This window comes from Prionailurus bengalensis, chromosome B2 (genome assembly GCF_016509475.1).
Source record: "Prionailurus bengalensis isolate Pbe53 chromosome B2, Fcat_Pben_1.1_paternal_pri, whole genome shotgun sequence".
NCBI lineage: Eukaryota > Metazoa > Chordata > Mammalia > Carnivora > Felidae > Prionailurus > Prionailurus bengalensis.
In genome coordinates this window covers 107,341,673-107,362,986 of record NC_057349.1, presented here as the reverse complement: position 1 = coordinate 107,362,986, position 21,314 = coordinate 107,341,673, and the positions used below count along the sequence as shown (strand labels likewise).

The 21,314-nt window shown below is 37.5% G+C and overlaps 1 protein-coding gene across 6 annotated transcripts in view; it reads left to right on the top strand.

Annotated features, from left to right (window-relative positions):
* Positions 1-21,314, top strand: part of FAM184A (family with sequence similarity 184 member A) — a 130,435-nt gene that overhangs the window by 31,688 nt on the left and 77,433 nt on the right. For all 6 annotated transcript variants that reach the window (XR_006299043.1, XM_043592214.1, XM_043592216.1 and 3 more), the window contains exons 2-4: positions 15,167-16,021; positions 16,677-16,812; positions 18,659-18,840. Coding sequence is in view for 5 of the 6 variants with exons in the window: in XM_043592214.1 (XP_043448149.1) it covers positions 15,167-16,021; positions 16,677-16,812; positions 18,659-18,840 (1,173 nt within the window). In the remaining variant the exon portion in view is untranslated. The remainder of the gene's footprint in view (positions 1-15,166; positions 16,022-16,676; positions 16,813-18,658; positions 18,841-21,314) is intronic.

Sequence of the window (21,314 nt, the reverse complement as noted above, 5' to 3'; positions counted from 1 at the left end):
CAAGAGTCAAGACTTAACTGACTGAGCCATTCAGGTTCCCCAAAAGTTTCTCGTATTTATTCTGCAAGACAACCTTAGCCTGGTCTGTTAAAAAAGTCAATGCCATGGGGGGGAAAAAAGGCTTGGTTTTGTTTTTTGTCTTCTTTGTATTTTGACTTCTGTATATTAAAGTAATAAGCTCAGTACAATGTGGGATCCTTGATTGAATCTGCATCCGTAGAGAAAGGCTGCTATAAATTTCACTATTGGAATAATTTGGTAAACTTGAATACAAGCTGTGTGTTTCATTAGGTTAAATTTCTTGGGTGTGATAATGCTGTTGTCTTTGATTTGGGGAAATATATACTAAAGTATTTAAGGGTGATTAGTCCTGATATCTGCAATTTATTTCAAGATGGTTCAAGAAAAGAAAATGTATGGTGTGTGTGTGTGTGTGTGTGTGTGTGTGTGTGTGTATGCACACATACGTGAGTGCACATGCTTAGTGCTGAAAGAGGGGTTTTCTCTTTCACACATTTGTTTTACGCTAAGTGATGTCCTGTGGGTTTTGCCTCTTGCTTGCTTTTCTTTAGGATGCATGCTCATTTGTGACTTCCTAATTGTTATTTTCCCTTGTGTCCATTTTGCTAGTGTGGAGCTACTTGGGACGAGCTCTTTAATTGAGTTCTAGAAACCTAGAATTTATTTTTAAACTGTTTGTTTTCTTACATTGCAATGATTAATCCTGTTATCTAGGTTGCAAAAATACATGCTATTATTGATTACCAACAGAATAGGTCAGAAAATATGGAAGGATTTGTGCAATTTCATCACCTCTAAAAGAAAAAGTTTTTTAAATTGAAGTATAATTAACATGATGATGTTATATTGGTTTCAGGTGTACAACATTCGGATTCAACAATTCTATACGTTATTCAGTGCCCACCACAAGTGTAGTTAACCATCTGTTACCATACAATATTATTATAATATTACTGACTATATTCCCTATGCTGTACTTTACATCTCCATGACTTATTTATTTTATGCCTGTAAGTTTGTACCTCTTAATCCCCTGTATCTATTTTGTCTGTCCACCTAACATTCTTCCCTCTCTGGCAGCCACCAGTTTAGTTTGTTGTCTGTATTGAGTCTGTTTTTTGTTTGTTCATTCATTTGTTTCTTACTATTTTTTTATTAAGATTTAATTTTTTTAAGTAATATACACCGAACATAGGCCTCAACCTACAATACTGAGATCAAGAGTCGCATGCTCTACCAACTGAACCACCCAAGTGCCCTCATTTGTTTTTTAGATTGCACATTTAAGTGAAATCATATAGTATAACTACTTTAGCACAATACCCACTAGGTCCATTCTTGTTACAGATGGCAAGATCTTAAGATCTTAATCATTTTTATCACTGAGTAATATTCCATTGTGTGTATATATCACATCTTATTTATTCATTTGTCTATCAGTGGATACTTGTATTGCTTATGTATATTGGCTGTTGTAAATAATGCTGCAGTAAATATATGGGTACATATATCTTTTCAAATTAGTGTTTTTGTTTTCTTCAGGTAAATACCCAATAGTAGAATTAAAGGATCATATGTAATTTCTATTTTTAATTTTTTGAGGAACCTCTGTACTGTTTTCCACAGTGGCTGCACCAATTTACGGTCCCACGAAGAGTGTACAAGTATTCTCTTTTCTCCACATCCTCACCAACACTTATTTTTTGTCTTTTTAATACTAGCCATTCTGACTGGTTTAAAGTGATATCTCATTGTGGTTTTGGCTTGCATTTCCCTGAGGATTCAAATGATGTTGAGCATCTTTTCTGTGTCTTGGCCATCAGTATGTCTTATTTGAAGAAATGTCCATTCAGGTCCTCTGCTCATTTTTTAATTGGATTGTTTGTTTTTTGGTGCTGAATTGTATAAGTTCTTCATGTATTTTGGTTATTAACCCCTTTCAGATAGGTCATTTCAAATATCTTCTCCCATTTGGTAGGTTATGTTTTTGTTTTGTTGATGGTTTCCTTTTCTGTGCAAAAGTTGTTAATTTTGGTATAATGCCAATAGTTTATTTTTGTTTTGTTTTCCTTTCCTGAGAACATATATTTATAAGTACATTGCTAAGGTTGATGTTCAAGAGATTACTGCATGTTTTCTTTTAGAAATCTGGTGGTTTCATTATTACATTTAAGTCTTTAATGCATTTTGAGTTTATTTTTGTATATGGTATAAGAAAGTGGTCTAGTTTCATTGTTTTACATGAAGCTGTCCAGTTTTCCCTGCACCATTTGTTGAAGAGACTGTCTTTTCCCACTGTGTATTCTTGCCTCCTTTGTCTTATACTAATTGACCATATAGGTATGGGTTTATTTCTGGGATCTCTATCCTGTTTCATTAGTCTACAAGCCTGTTTTTGTGCCAGACCCATACTGGTTTGATTACTGCAGCTTTGAGTGTATCATAAAATCTGGGATGGTGATACCTCCATCTTTGTTCTTCATTCTCAAAATTGCCCTGGTTATTTGGGATCTTTTGTTTGTATTATACAAATTTTAGTATTATTTGTTCTGGTTTTGTGAAAAATACTTATTGGTATTTTGATAGGTATTGTATAGAATCTGTAGATTGCTTTGGGTACTATGGACATTTTGATGATATTCTTCCAACCCATGATCATAGTATACTTTCCCATTTGTTTATATCATCTTCAAGTTCACTTAGCAGTGTCTGAACAGTTTTCAGAATATAGGCCTTTTACCTTCTTGGTTAAATTTACTCCTGGGTATGTTATCCTTGTTGGCACAATTGTAAATGGGATTGTTTTCTTAATTTTTGTTTCAGCTACTTTGTGATTAGTATATAGAAATGCAACAGATTTCTGTGTATTAATTTTGTATCCTGCAACTTTACTGAATGCATATTTTAGTTCTAGTAGGCTTTTGGTCTTATCTCTATGGGTAGTATCATGTCATCTGCAAATAGTGACAGTTTTATTTCTTCCTTATCAATCTGGATGCCTTTTACTTCTTTTTCTCATCTGATTGCTGTGACTAGGACTTCCAGTATTATGTTGAATAAAAGTGATGAGTGTGGACGTCCTTTTATTGATTTAAAGGACAAGTTCTCAGTTTTTCACCATTGAGTATGATGTTAGCTGTGGAATTGTCATATATAGCCTTTATTCTGTTGAGGTATATTCCCTCTGAACCTGCTTTGTTGAGAGTTTTTTTTTTTTAATCATGAATGCATATTAAATTTTGTCAAATGCTTTATCAGCATTTATTGAGATGATCATATGGTTTCTATTCTTCCTCTTGCTAATGTGATATATCACATTGATCACTTTTGCAAATGTTGAACCACTTTTACATCTTGGAATAAATCTCACTTGATCATTGTTTATGATTTTTTTAGTGTATTGTTGAATTTTGTTTGCTAATATTTTCTTGAAGACATTTGCATCTATGTTCATCAAAGCTATTGGCCTGTAGTTTTCTTCTTTTGTACTGGTGTTGCTATCAAAGTAATGCTGTCTTCTTAGAATAAATTTGGAACTTTTTCTTCCTTTTCTATTTTTTTGGAATAGTTTGAGAAGAATAGGTATTAACTCTTTTGTAAATGTTTGGTAAAATTTACCTGTGAAGCTTTCTGGTCCTGGACTTTTGTTTGTTGGAAAATTTTTAGTTACCAATTCAATTTTGTTACTAGTAATTGGTCAGTTCAGATTTTCTGTTTTTTTCTGATTCAGTTTTGGAAGATTGTATGTTTCTAGGAATTTATCCATTTCTTCCAGATTGTCCAGTTTGTTGGCATATACTTTTTTATAATATTCTTTTGCAGTCCTTTGTATTTCTTCGGTGTTGGTTGTTACCTCTCTTCCTTTGTATCTGACTTATTTTATCTATTTATCTTTTTTTCTTGATGAGGCTGGCTACAAGTTTGGCAATTTTGTTGATCTTTTCAAAGAACTGGCTCTTGTTTTCATTGATCTTTTCTATTTTTCTTAGTTTCTATTTCATTTATTTCTGCTTTAATCTTTGTTATTTCCTTTCTTCTCCTAGCTTTGGCCTTTGTGTTTCTTCTTTTTACATGTAAGGTTAGGTTATTTATTTGAGATTTGTTTCTTAAAGTAGGCCTGTAATGTTATAAACTTCCCTCTTATGGGGCACGCCTGGGTGGCTCAGTTCATTAAGCAGCTGACTCTTGATTTTGGCTCAGGTCACAGTTGGTGACATTGAGGTCCACATTGGCCTCCTCACTGACAGTATGGAGCCTGCTCGGGATTCTCTCTCTCTCTCTTTCTCTCTGCCCCTCTCCATGTTCATGTACATTCTCTCTCTCTCTCTCTCTCTCTCTCTCTCTCCCCCTCTCTCTCTCAAAATAAATAAATAAACTTAAAAAAAATAAACTTCCTTCTTAGAACTACTTTTGCTGCATACCAAAGATTTTGTACCATTGTGTTTTCATTTTCGTGTGTTTCCATGTTTTGGGTTTTTTGGTTTTTGGTTTTTTTTGGTTTCCTCTTTGATTTGTTGGTTGACTCATTGGTTGTTAAGTAGCATGTTGTTTAGCTTTCATATGTTTGTGTTCTTTCCAGTTTTTTTTTCTTGTAATTTATTTCTAGTTTCATACCTTTGTGGTTGGAAAAGATGCTTAATGGGATTTCACTTTTTTTAAATTTATTGAAGCTTGTTTTATTGCCTAACATGTGATCTATCTTGAAGAATGTTCCAGGTGCACTTGAAAAGAATGTGTATTCTTCTGTTTAGGGTGGAATGTTCTATACATTAATCTGTTAGGTCCATCTGTTATAATGTGTCATTCAAAGGCACTGTTTCCCAGGGCATCTGGGTGGCTCAGTCGGTTAAGTGTCCGACTCTTGATCTCTGCTCAAGTCTTGATCTCAGGGTTGTGAGTTTGGGCTCCACATTGGGTGTGAGGCCTACTTAAAAAAAAAAAAAAATTAGAAAAAGAAAACAAAGGCACTGTTTCCTTATTGATTTTCTATCTAGATGATTTATCCATTGATGTAAATGTACCATCCCTACTATTAATTGTATTACTGTCAATTTCTACCTTTATGTCTATTAATAATTGCTTTATGTATTTAGATACTCTTATCTCAGGTCCATAGACATATCCTCTTGTTGGATTAATCTCTTAATCATTATGTAATGCCCTTCTTAGGCATAGACATATCCTCTTGTTGGATTAATCTCTTAATCATTATGTAATGCCGTTCTTTGTCTCTTGCTTCGGTCTTTGTTTTAAAGTCTATTTTGCCTGAAATAAGTATTTCCACCTTTTTGTTTTGTTTTGTTTTGTTTGCTTCCATTTGCATGATGTATGTTTTTCTGTCCCTTCACTTTAGGTCTGTATATTTCTTTAGGTCTGAAGTGAGTCTCTTGTTAACAGCATATAGATGGGTCTTTTTTTTTTTTTTTTTTTTATTCAGTCACCCTATGTCTTTTGATTGAAGCATTTTGTCTATTTACATTTAAAGTGATTATTGATAGGTATGTACTTACTGCCATTTTGTTAATTGTTTTCTGGTTTTTTGTTTGTGTTTTTATTTGAGAGAGAGCACACGTGTGGCACGCACATACTTACAAATGGGGAGAGGGAGAGGGAAAGAGACAAGCAGGCTCCACACTTAGTATGGAGCCCCATCTGGGCTTGATCCCAGAACTCTGGGATCATGACCTGAGCTGAAAGCAAGAGTTGGATGCTTAACCAACCGAGCCATCCAGGTACCCTGTGTGGTTGTTTTTATAGTTCTTCTGTATTCCTTTCTTATCTAGCTCTATTATCTCATGGTTTGTTGGCTTTCTTTAGTGATACACTTGGATTCTTTTCTCTTTGTTTTTTGCATGTCCTACTACCAGATTTTGGTTTGAGGTTACCGTTAGGTTTGTATATAACATGTTATGCATATAGCAGTCTGTGTTAAGTTCATGGTCTCTTAAGTTTGAACACATTCTAAATTTTTACTACCCACTGTCCACATTTTATATATATGATGTCATATTTTACATCTTTCTACTTTTTGTATCCCTTGACTAATTTTTGTAGACATAACTGATTTTACTACTTTTGTGTTTTAAACTTCATACTGGCTTTATAAGTGATTCATCTACTACCTTTCCTCTGTGTTTGCTTTTACCTGTGAGGTTTTTCCCGTTTATAATTTTATTCTAGTTATGGCCCTTTCTTTCCAGTCAAGTAATACCCTGTAATGTTTGTTGTAAGGCTGCCTTAGTGGTGATGGTTTCCTTTAACTTTTGTTTGGGAAATTCTTTATCTCTCCTTCTATTCTGAATGATAACTTTGCTGGGTAGAGTATTCTTGGTTGCAGGTTTTTTTCCTTTCAGCACTTTGAATTTGCTACTCCCTTCTGGCCTGCAAAGTTTCTGCTGAAAAATCAGCTGATAGCCTTTGGGATTGCTCTTGTATGTAACTGTTTTCTTTTGTTGCTTTAAAATTCTCTCTTTATTATTACCTTTTGCCATTTTAAGTGGACCTCCTTGGGTTCCTCTTGTTAGGGGCTCTCTGTACTTCCTGGACCTAAATGTTTCCTTCCCCCAGTTAGGGTATTTTCAGCTATTGTTTCTTCAAATAGATTTTTTTTACCCCTTCTTTCTCTCTTCTCCTTTTGGGATCCCTGTAAAGTGAATGTTAGTATGCTTGATGTTGTCACTGAGTTCCTTTACCCTGTTTTCATTTTTTATCATTCTTTTTTGTTTTTGCTGTTCAGCTTGATTTTTCCCATACCCTGTCTTCCAGACCGTGGATCCATTCTTGTGCCTCCTCTAGTCTGCCGCTTTTTCCCTCCGGTGTATTTTTTCAGTTACTGAATTCTTTCTCTCTGACAGGTTCTTTTTTATATTTTCTTTTTGTTGAAGTTGTCACTGAGATTCTCCACTCTTTTCTCAAATCCACTGAATATTGTTATGGCAATTATTTTGAATTCTTTATCAGGCCTATTGCTTATCTCCATTTCACTTAGGTCTTATACTGTGATTTTGTCTTATTCTTTTATTTGGAAAGTATTCCTCTGTCTCCTCATTTTGTCTTACTCTCTGTGTTTCTGTGTATTAGAGAGGTCAGCTACACCTCCTGGTGTTGAAAGTAGTGGCTTTATGTAAAAGAGGTCCTGTGTTGTCCAGTAATGCATTACCCCCTGGTGACCAGAACCAGGTGTTCCACTGGGTATCTCCTGTGTGGGCTACGTTCCCCCTGCTATTGTGACTGAGCCGTATTTGCCTGCAGCCGAGCTGGCTGCACTGACCTGCTTTTCCTCCTGTGGGCGTACTGGGCAGGGTTTGCTCCCTGCACTGTTGAGAGGTCTCTCTGAGGTTGCCTAGGGCTCATTGGTGGGCGAGGTTGGGGTCAGGCTATTTATCTGCAGTCAGCCGCTCTGCCATAACTACAGGTGCATAGAATAACAGGGCTTGCTCCCTGTGCAGCCAGCTAAAAGGGTCAACTGCTGGATCTGGGTTATCTCACCTTCTCCTCTGGGCAAGAGTCAGTTTGGAGTGGCACATGTCCCTGCTGGGGCTGTTTGCAGGAAGTGGTGGGACAGAAGCTGCTTTGGAGGATGCCTGCTAAGGTGTATTCACAGGAGAATGTAGTGCTAGCAACATAGATGGAGAGTGTGAGCTCTGGCTCCATCAAGTGTCCAGCTATCTAGGCTGGGGAGGGGAAGAGAAATGGTGCCTGTCAGCACTATTATTCCTGGAGATATCTGAATATTCCTGCTGTTCCAGTGCACATTCTAAGATTAGTAAATAAATCTTCACATACATCCTAGGTCCTGTGTCTTTGGTTGAGTTAATTATTATGCTGGCTCTTTAAGAGTGGGGACTCAGTTTTCTACTACCTTTCAGATTTCCTAGAGTTAACCCCACTGATTTTTAAAACTCTCAGAGTTAAGGCTTATTGGTTTTCAAAGCCAGATGTTATGGGGACTTGTATTCCTAGTTCAGGTCCCTAGTGCCTAGGCTGCCTGGTGTGGGGTCTATCCTCTTGCTTCTTTGTGCTTATGATGTCCCTCCTGTTTGTGGTTAGTTTCACAGGGAGTTTGGTTCCCAGTCATGTCTATGCCCCTCCTACCCTTTTCAATGTGGCTTCCTCTCTAAGATTAGTTGTGGAAGGTTTGTTCTGCCAGTTTTCAGAGTTAGTTGCACATATGTAGCTGCTATATCAATAATGTCCTGGAGGAGGTGAGCTCAAGATTCTAAGAAAACGTTTTAAACACATTTTATTAACATGCTCTTATGTAGCAAGTATGCTAATACTATACCGACTCCAAAAAGGTGAACCATTTCATAGAAACATTAGATTCCCTAGGTAAGCCACCTAGAGCTCATCAATGTTATTTGATAATATGTGAAAATTTTACTTAGAAGACTGGTATGCGAGTACTATTGAATATAAGTTATGGTTTAAAGCAATGGTCTGTGTTATTGCTCTAGAACAGATAGAATAGAACCTACATGGCAGAGGTCAATAACCCACTATTTTTGAGAAGTTAGAGTGTCTCTTTTCAATATTCTTTAAGTTTGGTGCTTTAAGGCCCAAAGTAACCTTTTGGTGAGTAGCTCAATTAGAAGGACTGAGTGTTTAATAATAAAAATATATTTTATTCTTCCTTGTACAGGATCTTTTTAAAAAAAATATTGAATCTGAGATTGTTCCTTTATTACTTTGTAAGTTCCCTTGTGCCTCATATAGTACTTGTGTACTTGAGGGTAAATCCACACTTCCTCCCTCCTTCTCTCTCTCTCTCTCTCTTTCTCTCTCTGCTATTAGTCTATGTGTCTCTGACATTGATAAGAAAGGGAAAGTGAACAAGTTCCCAGAAATTTCAAATAAGCAAAAACTAAAGATTGAGATTGGCTGGGAAACATCTGGAGGAGTAGTGATGAGAAGGGTCTGCACATGGTTGCTGTGTGTCTGAGGTTGTCTTCAGTGGGACATGCTGAGAAGGCTGGGGCTGGCCTCACCAGCTAACATTAGGAGCATTGTTTGTGTCCAGTGGAGAAGAGCACCCCCACTGCACTCTGTGAGGATAATTTCATCTCCCTATTAAGGAGAACTATGACTCAGTCAGACAGGAGTTGTCCATCTTCCCTCTTTACCTAAAGATCTCAGTCTTCAGCCTTGCTCTCTTGGGAGGACTTTTTCCTACTGTCAGCCAGCACCAGTCTTTCCACTGTGTCAGGCAAGCCCAGCCTCAGACTTTCTTCATGACTTCGGTTCTACAATTGACCCTTTCTGGGTCACATTTTCAATCTCTCTTTTAAGAAAAGTACTCTCCCTGGACTTTGCTGCCTCCTAAGCCATTATCCTAGTTGTCCCTAGTTGTTTCCTTTCTTTTACCACCATTTCTTGGAGCTTTTCTCTACTAATGGACTGCCTCCATTCACTTACCATCCACTCACCCACGTTTGCCATTTTTCTTCCAGCTCTGCCCTCACCACTCTACCAAATGTGCTCTCAAAGACCTACTTCTGAGATTTAGATTCTGAATTCAGGGTCTTTGAGTCTTCATTTTTCTTGATTTTTATTCAGCCTTTGACAAGATGTATTGTTCATCTTAGACCTTGATGCTCTGCCTCCATTCCACTCTTACTCATCTGTCCAGCATGTTGCCTCTGTCTGTGGGTCCTCATCCTCCCTGCTGCCCCTGAACCCTGCCCAAGGCCTGTCCTCAGTCTTTTTCACTCTTTCTAATTAGTTTCTCCCTTCTGGATCCCATCCAGAGCAACAGCTACAATGCAAGTACCTCTGCAGTGTGTTGCATGTCTACCTTTGTAGCTCTGGAACCCATTTTTCCCCTCACAGAATCCTGTGCTTTCCATTTCTGTGCCTTCTACTCTTAGCCTTCAGCTCACAATTCTCTCTCTCTACTTTATCCATAACATTTTGACTAAATGAAGAGATTCTGGTTGAGATAAAGTAAGCATTTCATTGAGAATAAGGGGAAACCCCTACATTACCACTGTCACTCCCATCCCTTGCAAAAACTCATTTTGTCTTTATTCTCCTTTGTGTAACTTATCAAAATTTTATTTGACTAATGGAGTAAATATTTGTTTAAGATTGGTCTCCACCAAGTTGCATGAGAATAGATACCATGTATGTGCATCCAGCTTACAGTTGTGTTTACTCTGCCAGTTATAGACCTTGGCACATAGCAGGTGTGCAATATATTTTTGCTGAACGGAAGAATAAATGAAGTAGGAATTGACCATTATGTTATAACCATATGTTATCAAATTTTAACTAAGTAACTAGATTTTTAAACTTTTTCTCAAAATATGTGATCTTTTTCATAAGTAAAATTACTTCATAAGTAAAATTCTTTAAAATATTTAAGTGTGATTTTTATAAATGTTTTATTGAGTGATTTTAAAGGAAACTTTCAGAGTGCCTGTTGGTAATTAATGAATGTTCCTTTAATTTTCTTTTTGAATTTTGATTGTTTTTTTCCTAAAATGAAGGCATTTTGAATATTCTTTTTTTAATATTGTTAGTGTTAATCTTTTAAAAGGGCTTAATGTTTTCTGACTATAATAGTAACATACATTCATTATAGAAGGTTTAGAAATACTGAAAGTATTTTCAGTGGAAAAGAGAGTGAGGAAGCAAGCTCACTGATGTCTCTTATGTAGGCACTGATCCCATCATGAGGGCACCACCCTCATGATCTTGTCTAAACTTAATTATCTCCCGAAGGCCCCATCTTCAAATACCATTATATTGGCAGTTAGGGCTTCATTCAGTTAGATGAATTTTGTTGGGGGAAGGAGAGGGACACAATACAGTCTATAGCAGCCAACAACAAGAACTATTTCAGAGACTGTTTGTTGTTACTTAAGTAGCATTTTAAAGAGTAGATCTAGACTTATTCTCATTTTATTAGTGGGTAAGATTATTTGAAAATCTTCTTCATAGAAAAAGTAAAAATTACTGACTATTCCTTTTTCATCCTGGAATATGTAGTTAAATCGTGCATTGTTGGCATAAGCTGGAGCTGCGAAATTACATGAAATTGTGGTAATAATTGTGCTCTCCCATTCTCTGAGTGCTTATAGTCCCTGAAAAACTGCAAATGGCTCTTAATGTCTTTAAAAATACTTTATGAAAAGAGATATTAGAGAGTTTCCTTTTCCCATGTGGAAAATAATAGCCAACTTTATGGGTGATTATGATCACTCACCAAAGTTTCTTTTAAAGTTATTCTCGGGCACCTGGGGGGCTCAGGTTAAATGCAGCCTCGGTTAAATGTCCGACTTTGGCTTAGGTCATGATCTCACAGTTTGTGAGTTTGAGCCCTGCGTCGGGCTCTGTGCTGACAGCTCAGAACCTAGAGCCTGCTTCAGATTCTGTGACTCCCTCTCTCTCTGCCCTACTCTATCTTGTGGTGCTCTGTCCTCTGTGTCTCAATAAATAAATAAATAAATAAATAAATAAACATTAAAGACAAATTTTAAAGCTATTCCCATTTTCTCCATAAATAAATGATACAATGAATAAAAAAAGATTTATCATCTCATAGTGCTTTATATTTTTTGAAAAATATTTATATAGTATCATTTTTTTAAATGTCAATGATAGGTTGATCTTATAATAATGATGTCACTAGGATAGAATAAATATGATCTCTATTTAATATTGAGAAACTTGAAGAAATTGGAGAAATTAAGTTATTTTACGTAGAATGAGAAATCCAGTTTGGATCAGTTCTGTTACTTCAAGTCATATTTTCTGTGTGTTCAAAGAACATAGAATATTTCTATTTCTTTGGTCTGAGAAAGAGTAATTAACCAGAGAAAGGTACTTTAAAATGGTTACCTTTGTAATTATGTAGAAAAGTGAACAGTCAGGGGATATCTTGTTAATGTCAAGTTGAAAATTCATATATAGCATTCTCATTTATAGTGGTGTATTTTAAATGGCTATTTAAAGACACTATTAGTTTGTTATTGTTGTTTTTTAAGATTTTAGAAACTTTATTTTAACATTGCTGTCTTGGAAGATACTATTATATGGCCAGTATAATATTGTATTTCTTTTATATTTATACTTTCAGAATCAAATAATTGGTTTTCTTAATGTCTTAAGAAGCTGTAGTGGTAAGAACCCTGGACTATTTATTAGAGGGTAAACAAAGCTAGTGCAAATATTTTTTATTTTTGGCTGCCAACTTTGGCTGATGAGTTGTCAAGTGCGGAGCGCCTGCGGGGCTCAGTCGGTCCAGAGTCTGACTTCGGCTCAGGTCATGATCTCACAGTTCATGAGTTTGAGCCCTGTGTGGGGCTCTGTGCTGACAGCTCGGAGCCTGGAGCCTGCTTCAGATTCTGTGTCCCCACGATCCCGACCCCTGCTTGTGCTCTGTATCTCTCTGTCTTTAAAAAATGAATAAACATTTAAAAAATTTTTTTTAATTTTTTTTTAATGTTTTATGTTTGAGACAGAGAGAGACAGAGCATGAATGGGGAGAGGGTCAGAGAGAGAGGGAGACACAGAATCAGAAGCAGGCTCCAGGTTCTGAGCTGTCAGCACAGAGCCCGACGCGGGGCTCGAACTCATGGACCGCGAGATCGCGACCTGAGCCGAAGTCAGATGCTTAACTGGCTGAGCCACCCAGGCGCCCCTAAAAAAATTTTTTTAAAAGATGACTTGTCAAGTGTACATCACAACAGGAGTCACTACTAAGGTCTCTTCCGTAATTACTCAACTTTGTTGTTGTAGTAGGAAAGCAGCTGTACACTACACATACACAAAGGGGCATAGCAGTGCTCCAGTAAAACTATTTACAAAGACCAGCAGCAGCCATATTGGGTCTGCAGGCCATAGTTTGCCAACGTCTGGAATAGAATATCAAGTGAAATAGAGTTCCTCACCATATTTCCCTATTATTGGTCAGACATTTAGTTTGTTTTTCTTAAATTCTATTCTAATTTCACCTTTTAATCCATACTTTTGTATGTTACTGTGCTTTTATATCTTCAGCTACTTTTCTAGGCTCTCTAACATCCTAAGCCAGCTTGCCAAAATTGTTGTCAAGACCCCCATTTTTAACCAGGTGAACATTTACTGATTTACAGGAATGAATAGTGGTAAGGAAATGAAGGTACTGGATATAAAGAAAAGATAGACTCCCGTGAATTTGGGTGGTCTTGGAAGCCTTATTAAAGGATACAGGACTTGAGCTGATGCTTCAAAAACTGCAGGGAAATCAAGTATTAGAAAAAAGAGAAGAGTATTGTTGAGAAATTGTTGACAAGGGGAAGCTCACATCTTCCCATAGTGTTTCATCCCTCGTTATATGGAATCCCACCATGGAGTGGTCCTTTTCAAGATCATTTCCTGGGATAAAATGATGAAAAGTGTCACTTATTATTCTCTAGGGATTCCATCTCTTGTATCATTTATTTTCCTTCCATGTGCTTAGTAAGATAGTTAGGGGATTTGTGCAGATTCCCTGGGAAGGTCTGAGACCTGTGGCCTACACCAGCTCTGCTCTAAGCATTCTACAAATGGACTTCTCTCTAGCTAGTTGGCATTTTTTTCCCTTAGTGCCTCTTTCAGCCTTTTGTGGGCATCAACATGATGGGTAGGTAAGACCCTGGAGGAAGGTTGTAGGAGTCTACCAACTTTCTTGGGTTATAGGCTACCTTTAGGCTTAAATGTGTAAATGAAAGGAGTCCTCTATGGGGATCTTGTCTAGCTCATTAGGGACATAACCTGGGATTTGGAATTAGGGTTATTTAAAAAAGGAGAAACTGGAAATGAGCATTTATTTCTGTTCTGTGCACATATTTCCCTTTGGAAGTAGCTAGCAGGTGAAGTAGCTGGCAAGACAAATCGAGTCCTGCCATCTCTCAATCTTTTCACCTTTGCTATGATTACATCTCTCAATAGTTAGAGCAGACCAAGTGAGTATATGAATGGGGGCCTGATTCTGGAAGACAAAGCCCTGTGTGGAGAGAGTGAAGCCCCTGCAGTGGGGTAAGCCTCCAATGTGTCTTCTCCTTCCACAAGTACAGCTACAGGCCTAGCAGGTGACCACCTAGATTTAGCAATAGGATCTGGCGTCACCAGGATGTGTGAAGAGCCAGGTAGTTTGTTTCTGTTGCCTCAGGCTGTATGAACAAGTTCTCTACAAAAATTGCAACATGTTTGCATCTTAATTGCCTCTGACTTTTGGGGCTGGAATCCATTTCTAAAGCCAGAATAAGATCACATTGAAACGAGCAAAGCTCCAGGACACTGATTTTTTAGCTTCTGGATTTTTGGATTGGAGAGTGTTCATTTCTCTTTACTTCCGAAGAAAGTGGGTGAACCTGTAAGCCTTAAGTAATAGTCATGAATATTGTACTGTTTGGCCACAGTGGTATGATGGAGGGTATCAAAGAACATACAAGAATGGAAGCATCACTACAAAGGGAGTATGTTGTCATTTGTAATTAAGGTTGGGGAAATGTCAATGGAATCATTAAAATCCAAGGACTAAAATGAAAATAAAGACCTTTGCCCAGATACTCTGGCTCTAGAACCCTGGCTTGCCTGGATTCAGAGGGAAAATTAGGCAGTGAGTAAAACTATAGTGTTTAATATGTGAGCAGAAAAGTACTAACTGGATTTTGTAAGGAGACCACTAGGAACTTGGAGAGAAGAGGATCAGCTTTAAAAACTGACCATAGGAGAATTAGAAGAGGAAATTTCTAAATTTAGAATGTACCAGACATTAAACAGATGAAAGAGCCTTTAAGAAGACTTAAGGCCTAGAACTTCCACTCATGCAAAGCACTAGAGTAAGGCAGATACTTTGAGGCTTTTCTGCTGATCCTCACCCTAAACTAGACTGGACCCTATGGAGAGCTCCTTTCTTCTAGGCTTCCTTTGTCTCTTTTCTCCTCACTGTTTCATTTATAGTGGAATCTTCAGATGCAACTTTTCAGGTTGTGCTAAGGTAAAACTTTGCTATGTAAATCAATCTATGAATCTAAAACAATGCATGAAGCTTCAGTATTTAGTATTTACCATACCCAATTTTGTGTGTTGAAAAATATCAATCCAAATGGAAGAATTAACTTCCAGTAAGAACAGAACATGGTTTGCTCAATTCTTTCCCTTTTTTAAAACTGTGCAGGTAATATATGCTTTAAATACTAAAAATGATGAGCATGAATCTGCAATTCAGGCCCTCAAAGATGCTCATGAAGAAGAAATCCAACAGATTCTTGCAGAAACAAGAGAAAAAATATTGCAGTATAAAAGCAAGGTAACAGAGGAGTTAGACCTGAAGAGAAAGATTCAGGTTTTAGAAGCATCATTAGAAGACCACATAAAAATGAAGCAGCAGGCTTTGACAGAATTTGAAGCTTATAAGCACAGAGTCGAGGACATGCAACTTTGTGCAGAAGCCCAGCATGTCCAACGCATAGTAACCATGTCTAGAGAGGTTGAAGAGATCAGAAGGAAATTTGAGGAAAGATTACGGAGTTTTGGGCAACTCCAAGTACAGTTTGAAAAAGACAAACGGTTGGCATTGGAAGATTTGCGAACTGCTCATAGACGGGAAATCCAAGAGCTGTTGAAGTCCCAGCAGGATCACAGTGCCTCGGTCAGTAAAGGGCAGGAGAAGGCAGAGGAACTGCACAGGGTGGAGGTGGAGACATTAAACAAAACACTGGAAGAGCTAAGACTTGAACGGAAAAAGCTAATTGAGGATTATGAAGGCAAGTTGAATAAAGCTCAGTCCTTTTATGAGCACGAGCTTGATACTTTGAAAAGGTCACAGCTTTTTACAGCGGAAAGCCTCCAGGCTAGCAAAGAAAAGGAAGCTGATCTTAGAAAAGAATTTCAGGGACAAGAAGCAATTTTAAGAAAAACTATAGGAAAATTGAAGACAGAGTTACAGATGGTACAGGATGAAGCTGGAAGTCTTCGCGACAAATGCCAAAAGCTTCAGATAGCACTTGTTACAGCAGAGAACAATGTTCAGGTAAGCCTCTCACTTTCAACCTATGGATACCCACTCTCTCTCTCCCTCCCCAGTTTTGTCTTTTTCTTTTCAATTAGACTACTTTAACTTTTTTTTCCCATTTTGCTTTCTTTGCTTTTCCTTTGTGAGAAAAATCAAAAAAGGGGCAACTTTTTACTACTCTGTAGTTATTATCTACTACTAGAATTTCAGATATTAAAGGCCCATAAAGATAACTTGAAACCTGATAAAGAAAGGTTTCTATTGAAACAATGTGTTGATATTTTTCACAAGTGACTTGGGAGAGTTAAAATATTGGGCTTTAGTTTTAATTATGTTTTCTCCTTTACTTTTGTTAATAATGGTCTGCACAGTGATCAAAAAATTGTTTTCTAAATCTGAAAATAGGTATAGAAAATTTCATAGCTGTTTTTAATATCTGCAGCATTTGAGTAGATTAAAAAAGGTTGAATAGCCTTTCATGATTGGGTCATATGATTTATGAAGGTAAGTTCTAAGTGTTATCAAAACAGATTTAAAACTAGGTATTATTAACTGTGACTTTTGAATACGAGAAAGTTGATGCTTGTAATTTAAGTGAATTGGCATCATTAGCTTAGCTAATTAGCTTTGCATCATTCTTGCATATTAGTAATGGCTATTTGATCATTCTTAGGTTCTTCAAAAACAGCTTGATGATGCCAAAGAGGGAGAGATGGACTTACTAAGCAAGCACAAGGAAGTGGAAAGTGAGCTAGCAGCGGCCAGAGAACGTTTACAACAACAGGCTTCAGACCTTGTCCTCAAAGCTAGTATGTGTGACCACAGTTCTAGGTGTATTCCTTAGCTAAAACCAACACTAAAATATTTACTCAAGACAAAATTTGCCTTCTCTTCTCATACTTTAACATTATTTAGATTCTAAATATTTTAAAGGACTCTAATTTCTTTTTAATCATAAGATAAGCAAATAATAACTTATTTTTAAGAATATATATTTTTATACAAAAATTAAGAGCAGGTATTTTATCACCAATAAATCATTCACTAAAAGAACAAAGAAGCATTCTAAGAAGTTTTTTGTTCTTTAAAAACATGTTTTAAAGTATTTAAATTAGTGGAACTATATGTGAATTATAGTGCCTCATTTCATTTGGCTTATTAATAAGGATCATTTACATACTAAAGCTGAGTTGCCCATCCTAATATGGCTAATGTTCTCATTTCATAACCTGTACTAGAGGAAGTGGGTGATTCATGTCAGTTCTGAAGTTACATTTTGCCCAAGTGTTTAGTGTGCCAGATGAAGCCATTTGAAGTAATTCTTTGAGAATGTCATTTGAGGGGCGCCTGGGTGGCGCAGTCGGTTAAGCGTCCGACTTCAGCCAGGTCACGATCTCGCGGTCCGTGAGTTCGAGCCCCGCATCGGGCTCTGGGCTGATGGCTCAGAGCCTGGAGCCTGTTTCCGATTCTGTGTCTCCCTCTCTCTCTGCCCCTCGCCCGTTCATGCTCTGTCTCTCTCTGTCCCAAAAATAAATAAACGTTGAAAAAAAATTTTAAAAAGAGAATGTCATTTGATTTGATTGGCTCATCTGTGAATTCCCAGATGACCGTTCTCCTAAGTAGTAGTTTTTCAACTTTAGTGTGTATGAAAATCACCCAAAGGGCTTGTGCAACCACAGATGCTGGGCTCCAGCCTCAGAGCTTCTGATTTAGCAGGTCTGAGATGATCTTCACTGCGGGCTCAAGTTCCCAGGTCTGCTGGTCCAGGGCACTTTGAGAACCACTGGCCTACCTAACACATGCTTTCTGAGACCTTTATCTCACACTCATTTTTCATCTCTCTGTCTCTCTTATTGCCCGTCCCCCTTTTTTGTTGTTGTCATTTATTTATTCTTTGATAACTTGCTGACTTAATCTCTTAATCCACCTTAGTTCTTTATCAGGTTTCTTGTCTAAAACAAATTCAGTTTCAACCAAACCACTGCCTTCCATATTTACTACCTGTGTACAAATTTCTTTCTCTTTAAAATTTTTTTAATGTTTATTTATTTTTGACAGAGAGAGAGACAGAGCATGAGTGGGGGAGGGGCAGAGACAGAGGGAGACACAGAATGCAAAGCAGGCTCCAGGCTCCAAGCTGTCAGCACAGAGCCCGACGCGGGCTCAAACTCACAGACTGTGAGATCATGACCTGAGCCGAAGTTGGATGCTCAACCGACTGAGCCACCCAGGCGCCCCTAAATTTCTTTCTCTTTATGTGAGAATTTGGAAAAAGAGATTAGAAAAGAACAAATTGCTCATTTTGGCACTGTAGTGCCATCCTCTTTGTTTGACTCCCAAGGCTTTTTTTTTACATGCATCTCTGAGAGTTGCTTCTACTTCAGCTTGTTTAGTGTGCAATCTTAAAAAAGGGTCCTGGGTACAGTGATGCAGTGATGTGAAAATAGACCTTTTCCTCATTTAAATGATTCTACTTGGATAAGAAACATTCCCATGGTAAATATTTCCATTTTATACGGTGAACAAACCAAAGTACTGTTTGTACATGCAGACTATTTATTTCACTCAGGTATTAAGTGTGTGTCATTGAATATAAACTTTTACACCACAGTGCAACAAATTTTAAATTGCAGAGTTTTTCTTTTTGGGGTATAGGTCATATTGGAATGCTTCAAGCGACTCAGATGACCCAGGAGGTTACAATTAAAGATCTAGAATCAGAAAAATCAAGGACCAATGAGAGATTGTCTCAGCTTGAAGAAGAAAGAGCTTTTTTGCAAAGCAAAACTCAGAGTCTGGATGAAGAGCAGAAGCAGCAGATTTTGGAACTGGAGAAGGTAAAAAGCAGTAGAGTTTGCCCCCCACCTGCTGTCCCACAACAAAGAAAGGAAAAGAAAAAAAGTTCGGTTTTCTCAGATTTGATTTAAAAAGTGTTTACTTCTACTTCACAGTAACAGTCAATTTTTATGTAATGTTTATGTATTTTGAGAAAGAGAGAGTGGGGGCGGTGCGTGGAGAGAGAGAGAGAGAGAAAATCCTAAGCAGCTAACATGGGGTTTGAACTCACAAAACTGTGAGATCATGACCTGAGCCAAAATCAAGAATCAGATGCTTAACCAACTTAAGCCACCCAGGAGCTCCAATAACAGTCCATTTCTTAATTCTAGTAAGTTTTTGTCTTTATTTTGAGGAAAAAGATATAAAGCTGGACTATCTATTGTACATGTATTCAGAATATTTTTTTCAGATTTTTTTAATTTTTTATTTTTTAAAATTTACATCTAAATTAGTTAGCATATAGTGCAACAATGATTTCAAGAGTAGATTCCTTAGTGCCCCTTACCCATTTAGCCCATCCCCCCTCCCACAACCCCTCTAGTAACCCTCAGTTTGTTCTCTGTATTTATGAGTCTCTTCTGTTTTGTCCCCCTCCCTGTTTTTATATTATTTTTGTTTCCCTTCCCTTATGTTCATCTGTTTTGTCTCTTAAAGTCCTCATATGAGTGAAGTCATATGATTTTTGTCTTTCTCTGACTAATTTCACTTAGCATAATACCGTCCAGTTCCATCGATGTCACTGCAGACGGCAAGATTTCATTCTTTTTGATTGCCGAGTAATACTCCATTGTATCTGTATATACCATATTTTCTTTTTCCATTCATCCATCGATGGACATTTGGGCTCTTTCCATACTTTGGCTATTGTTGATAGTGCTGCTATAAACATGGGGGTGTATGTGTCCCTTTGAAACAGCACACCTGTATCCCTTGGATAAATGCCTAGTAGTGCAATTGCTGGGTTGTAGGGTAGTTCTATTTTTAGTTTTTTGAGGAACCTCCATACTGTTTTCCAGAGTGGCTGCACCAGCTGGCATTCCCATGTATTCAGAATATTATTAACAATTTATAATGTAAAAACTTAAGACATTTCAACGTATTTCAACCAGAAACTGTGAAACTCTTATTTCAGTGGAATGTACATTGTGGTTGATCATATGTTTTTGTACTGATGAAATGTATTTTTGCCTATACACCTAGGAAATTTCGGTAAAACTTTTGGCAATCATTGAGCTCTGAAAATTCATATACCAACATATTGAATTTCTAGATTAAACAAATAAGACCTATCATTTGTAGAGTAATTGCTGAATATTTATTGCAGTTGTTCAGATATCAAGTGGGAGTTCTGGAATCTTTCTTTCCCTCAACAACCAGGCATATTAAAAATAAGTCTGATCTCCTTGCCCTTTGCTCACCTCCCATTCATGCCTTACCTGAGTGCCATGTGGTTTCTCTTACGACGACTGCACAGAATGTGTGTTTGCCCCAGCCTCCGGGGACATCCTGGTTGCTGGACTTGATGAATCTCATCCAACAGTGTTACTTATTTCTCTCTGATTTACAACATCTCCCTTTTGGTATTTCACATTCACCCACATTTTCCTCCTGCCTGCCTGGCCTTGCAGTCTTGTTTGTGAGCTTTCCTTCTGTCTGTTCCCTTACCATTTACATTCCCCAGCATTTTCACCTCATTCTATATGCTTTTCCATTCTGGTAACATCAGCTGTCACTTGTTAAGTGATCCCTCCCAAATCTGTTGGCCTAGGCCCCATCTTTTCCCTAAATTTGTGCCCTGTGTGTCTAACTCCCACAAGATATGTTGGTTTCTCACAAACGTGTCAAATCAGCATACCTAGAACTTTCTCCCCTCAGAAGTACTTTTTTTTTCCCCCACTCCTTTTTTCAACCAATAGCACTACTGTGTGTGTAGCTTGGTAAATCAGTTGTTATTGATTACTGTTTCCTTAACCCTCTTATCTGTTAGGGAGTCCTCTTGGCTTTCTGCTCCCTTAATATATTTTTATTCCATCATATCCCTTCATACCCTTTCGCGGATTCTAGGTTTAGGTTTAGATCATTGTTGCCTGGATTTCAGTTACAGCTTCCTAAGTGCTCTCCCTGCCTCAGCTCACTAGCCTACTGTCAACATGACTGTTGTTAAAAATATGTCAGTTACATAAATTGCAGTGATTTCTCATTCCTATCAGAATAAAAGTCAGAGTCCTTAGCATAAAAGACCCTTTTTCATCATTTGATTCATGCTCCCTGCTGAGCCCCATTCCTTACCACTGCCAGCCTCATATCTGCTGTTCCGTCCACACCGCTCAGCTACATGGTCTTCCTATCTTATCTGAACTTCATTACCCAGCTGGCTACTGCTCATTTTTCAAAATGCTGGAAATGGTTTTGAATGCAGGTTTTTGACACCAGATCTAGGTTTGAAATTTTCTCCTCTTTCATTTCGTGATGG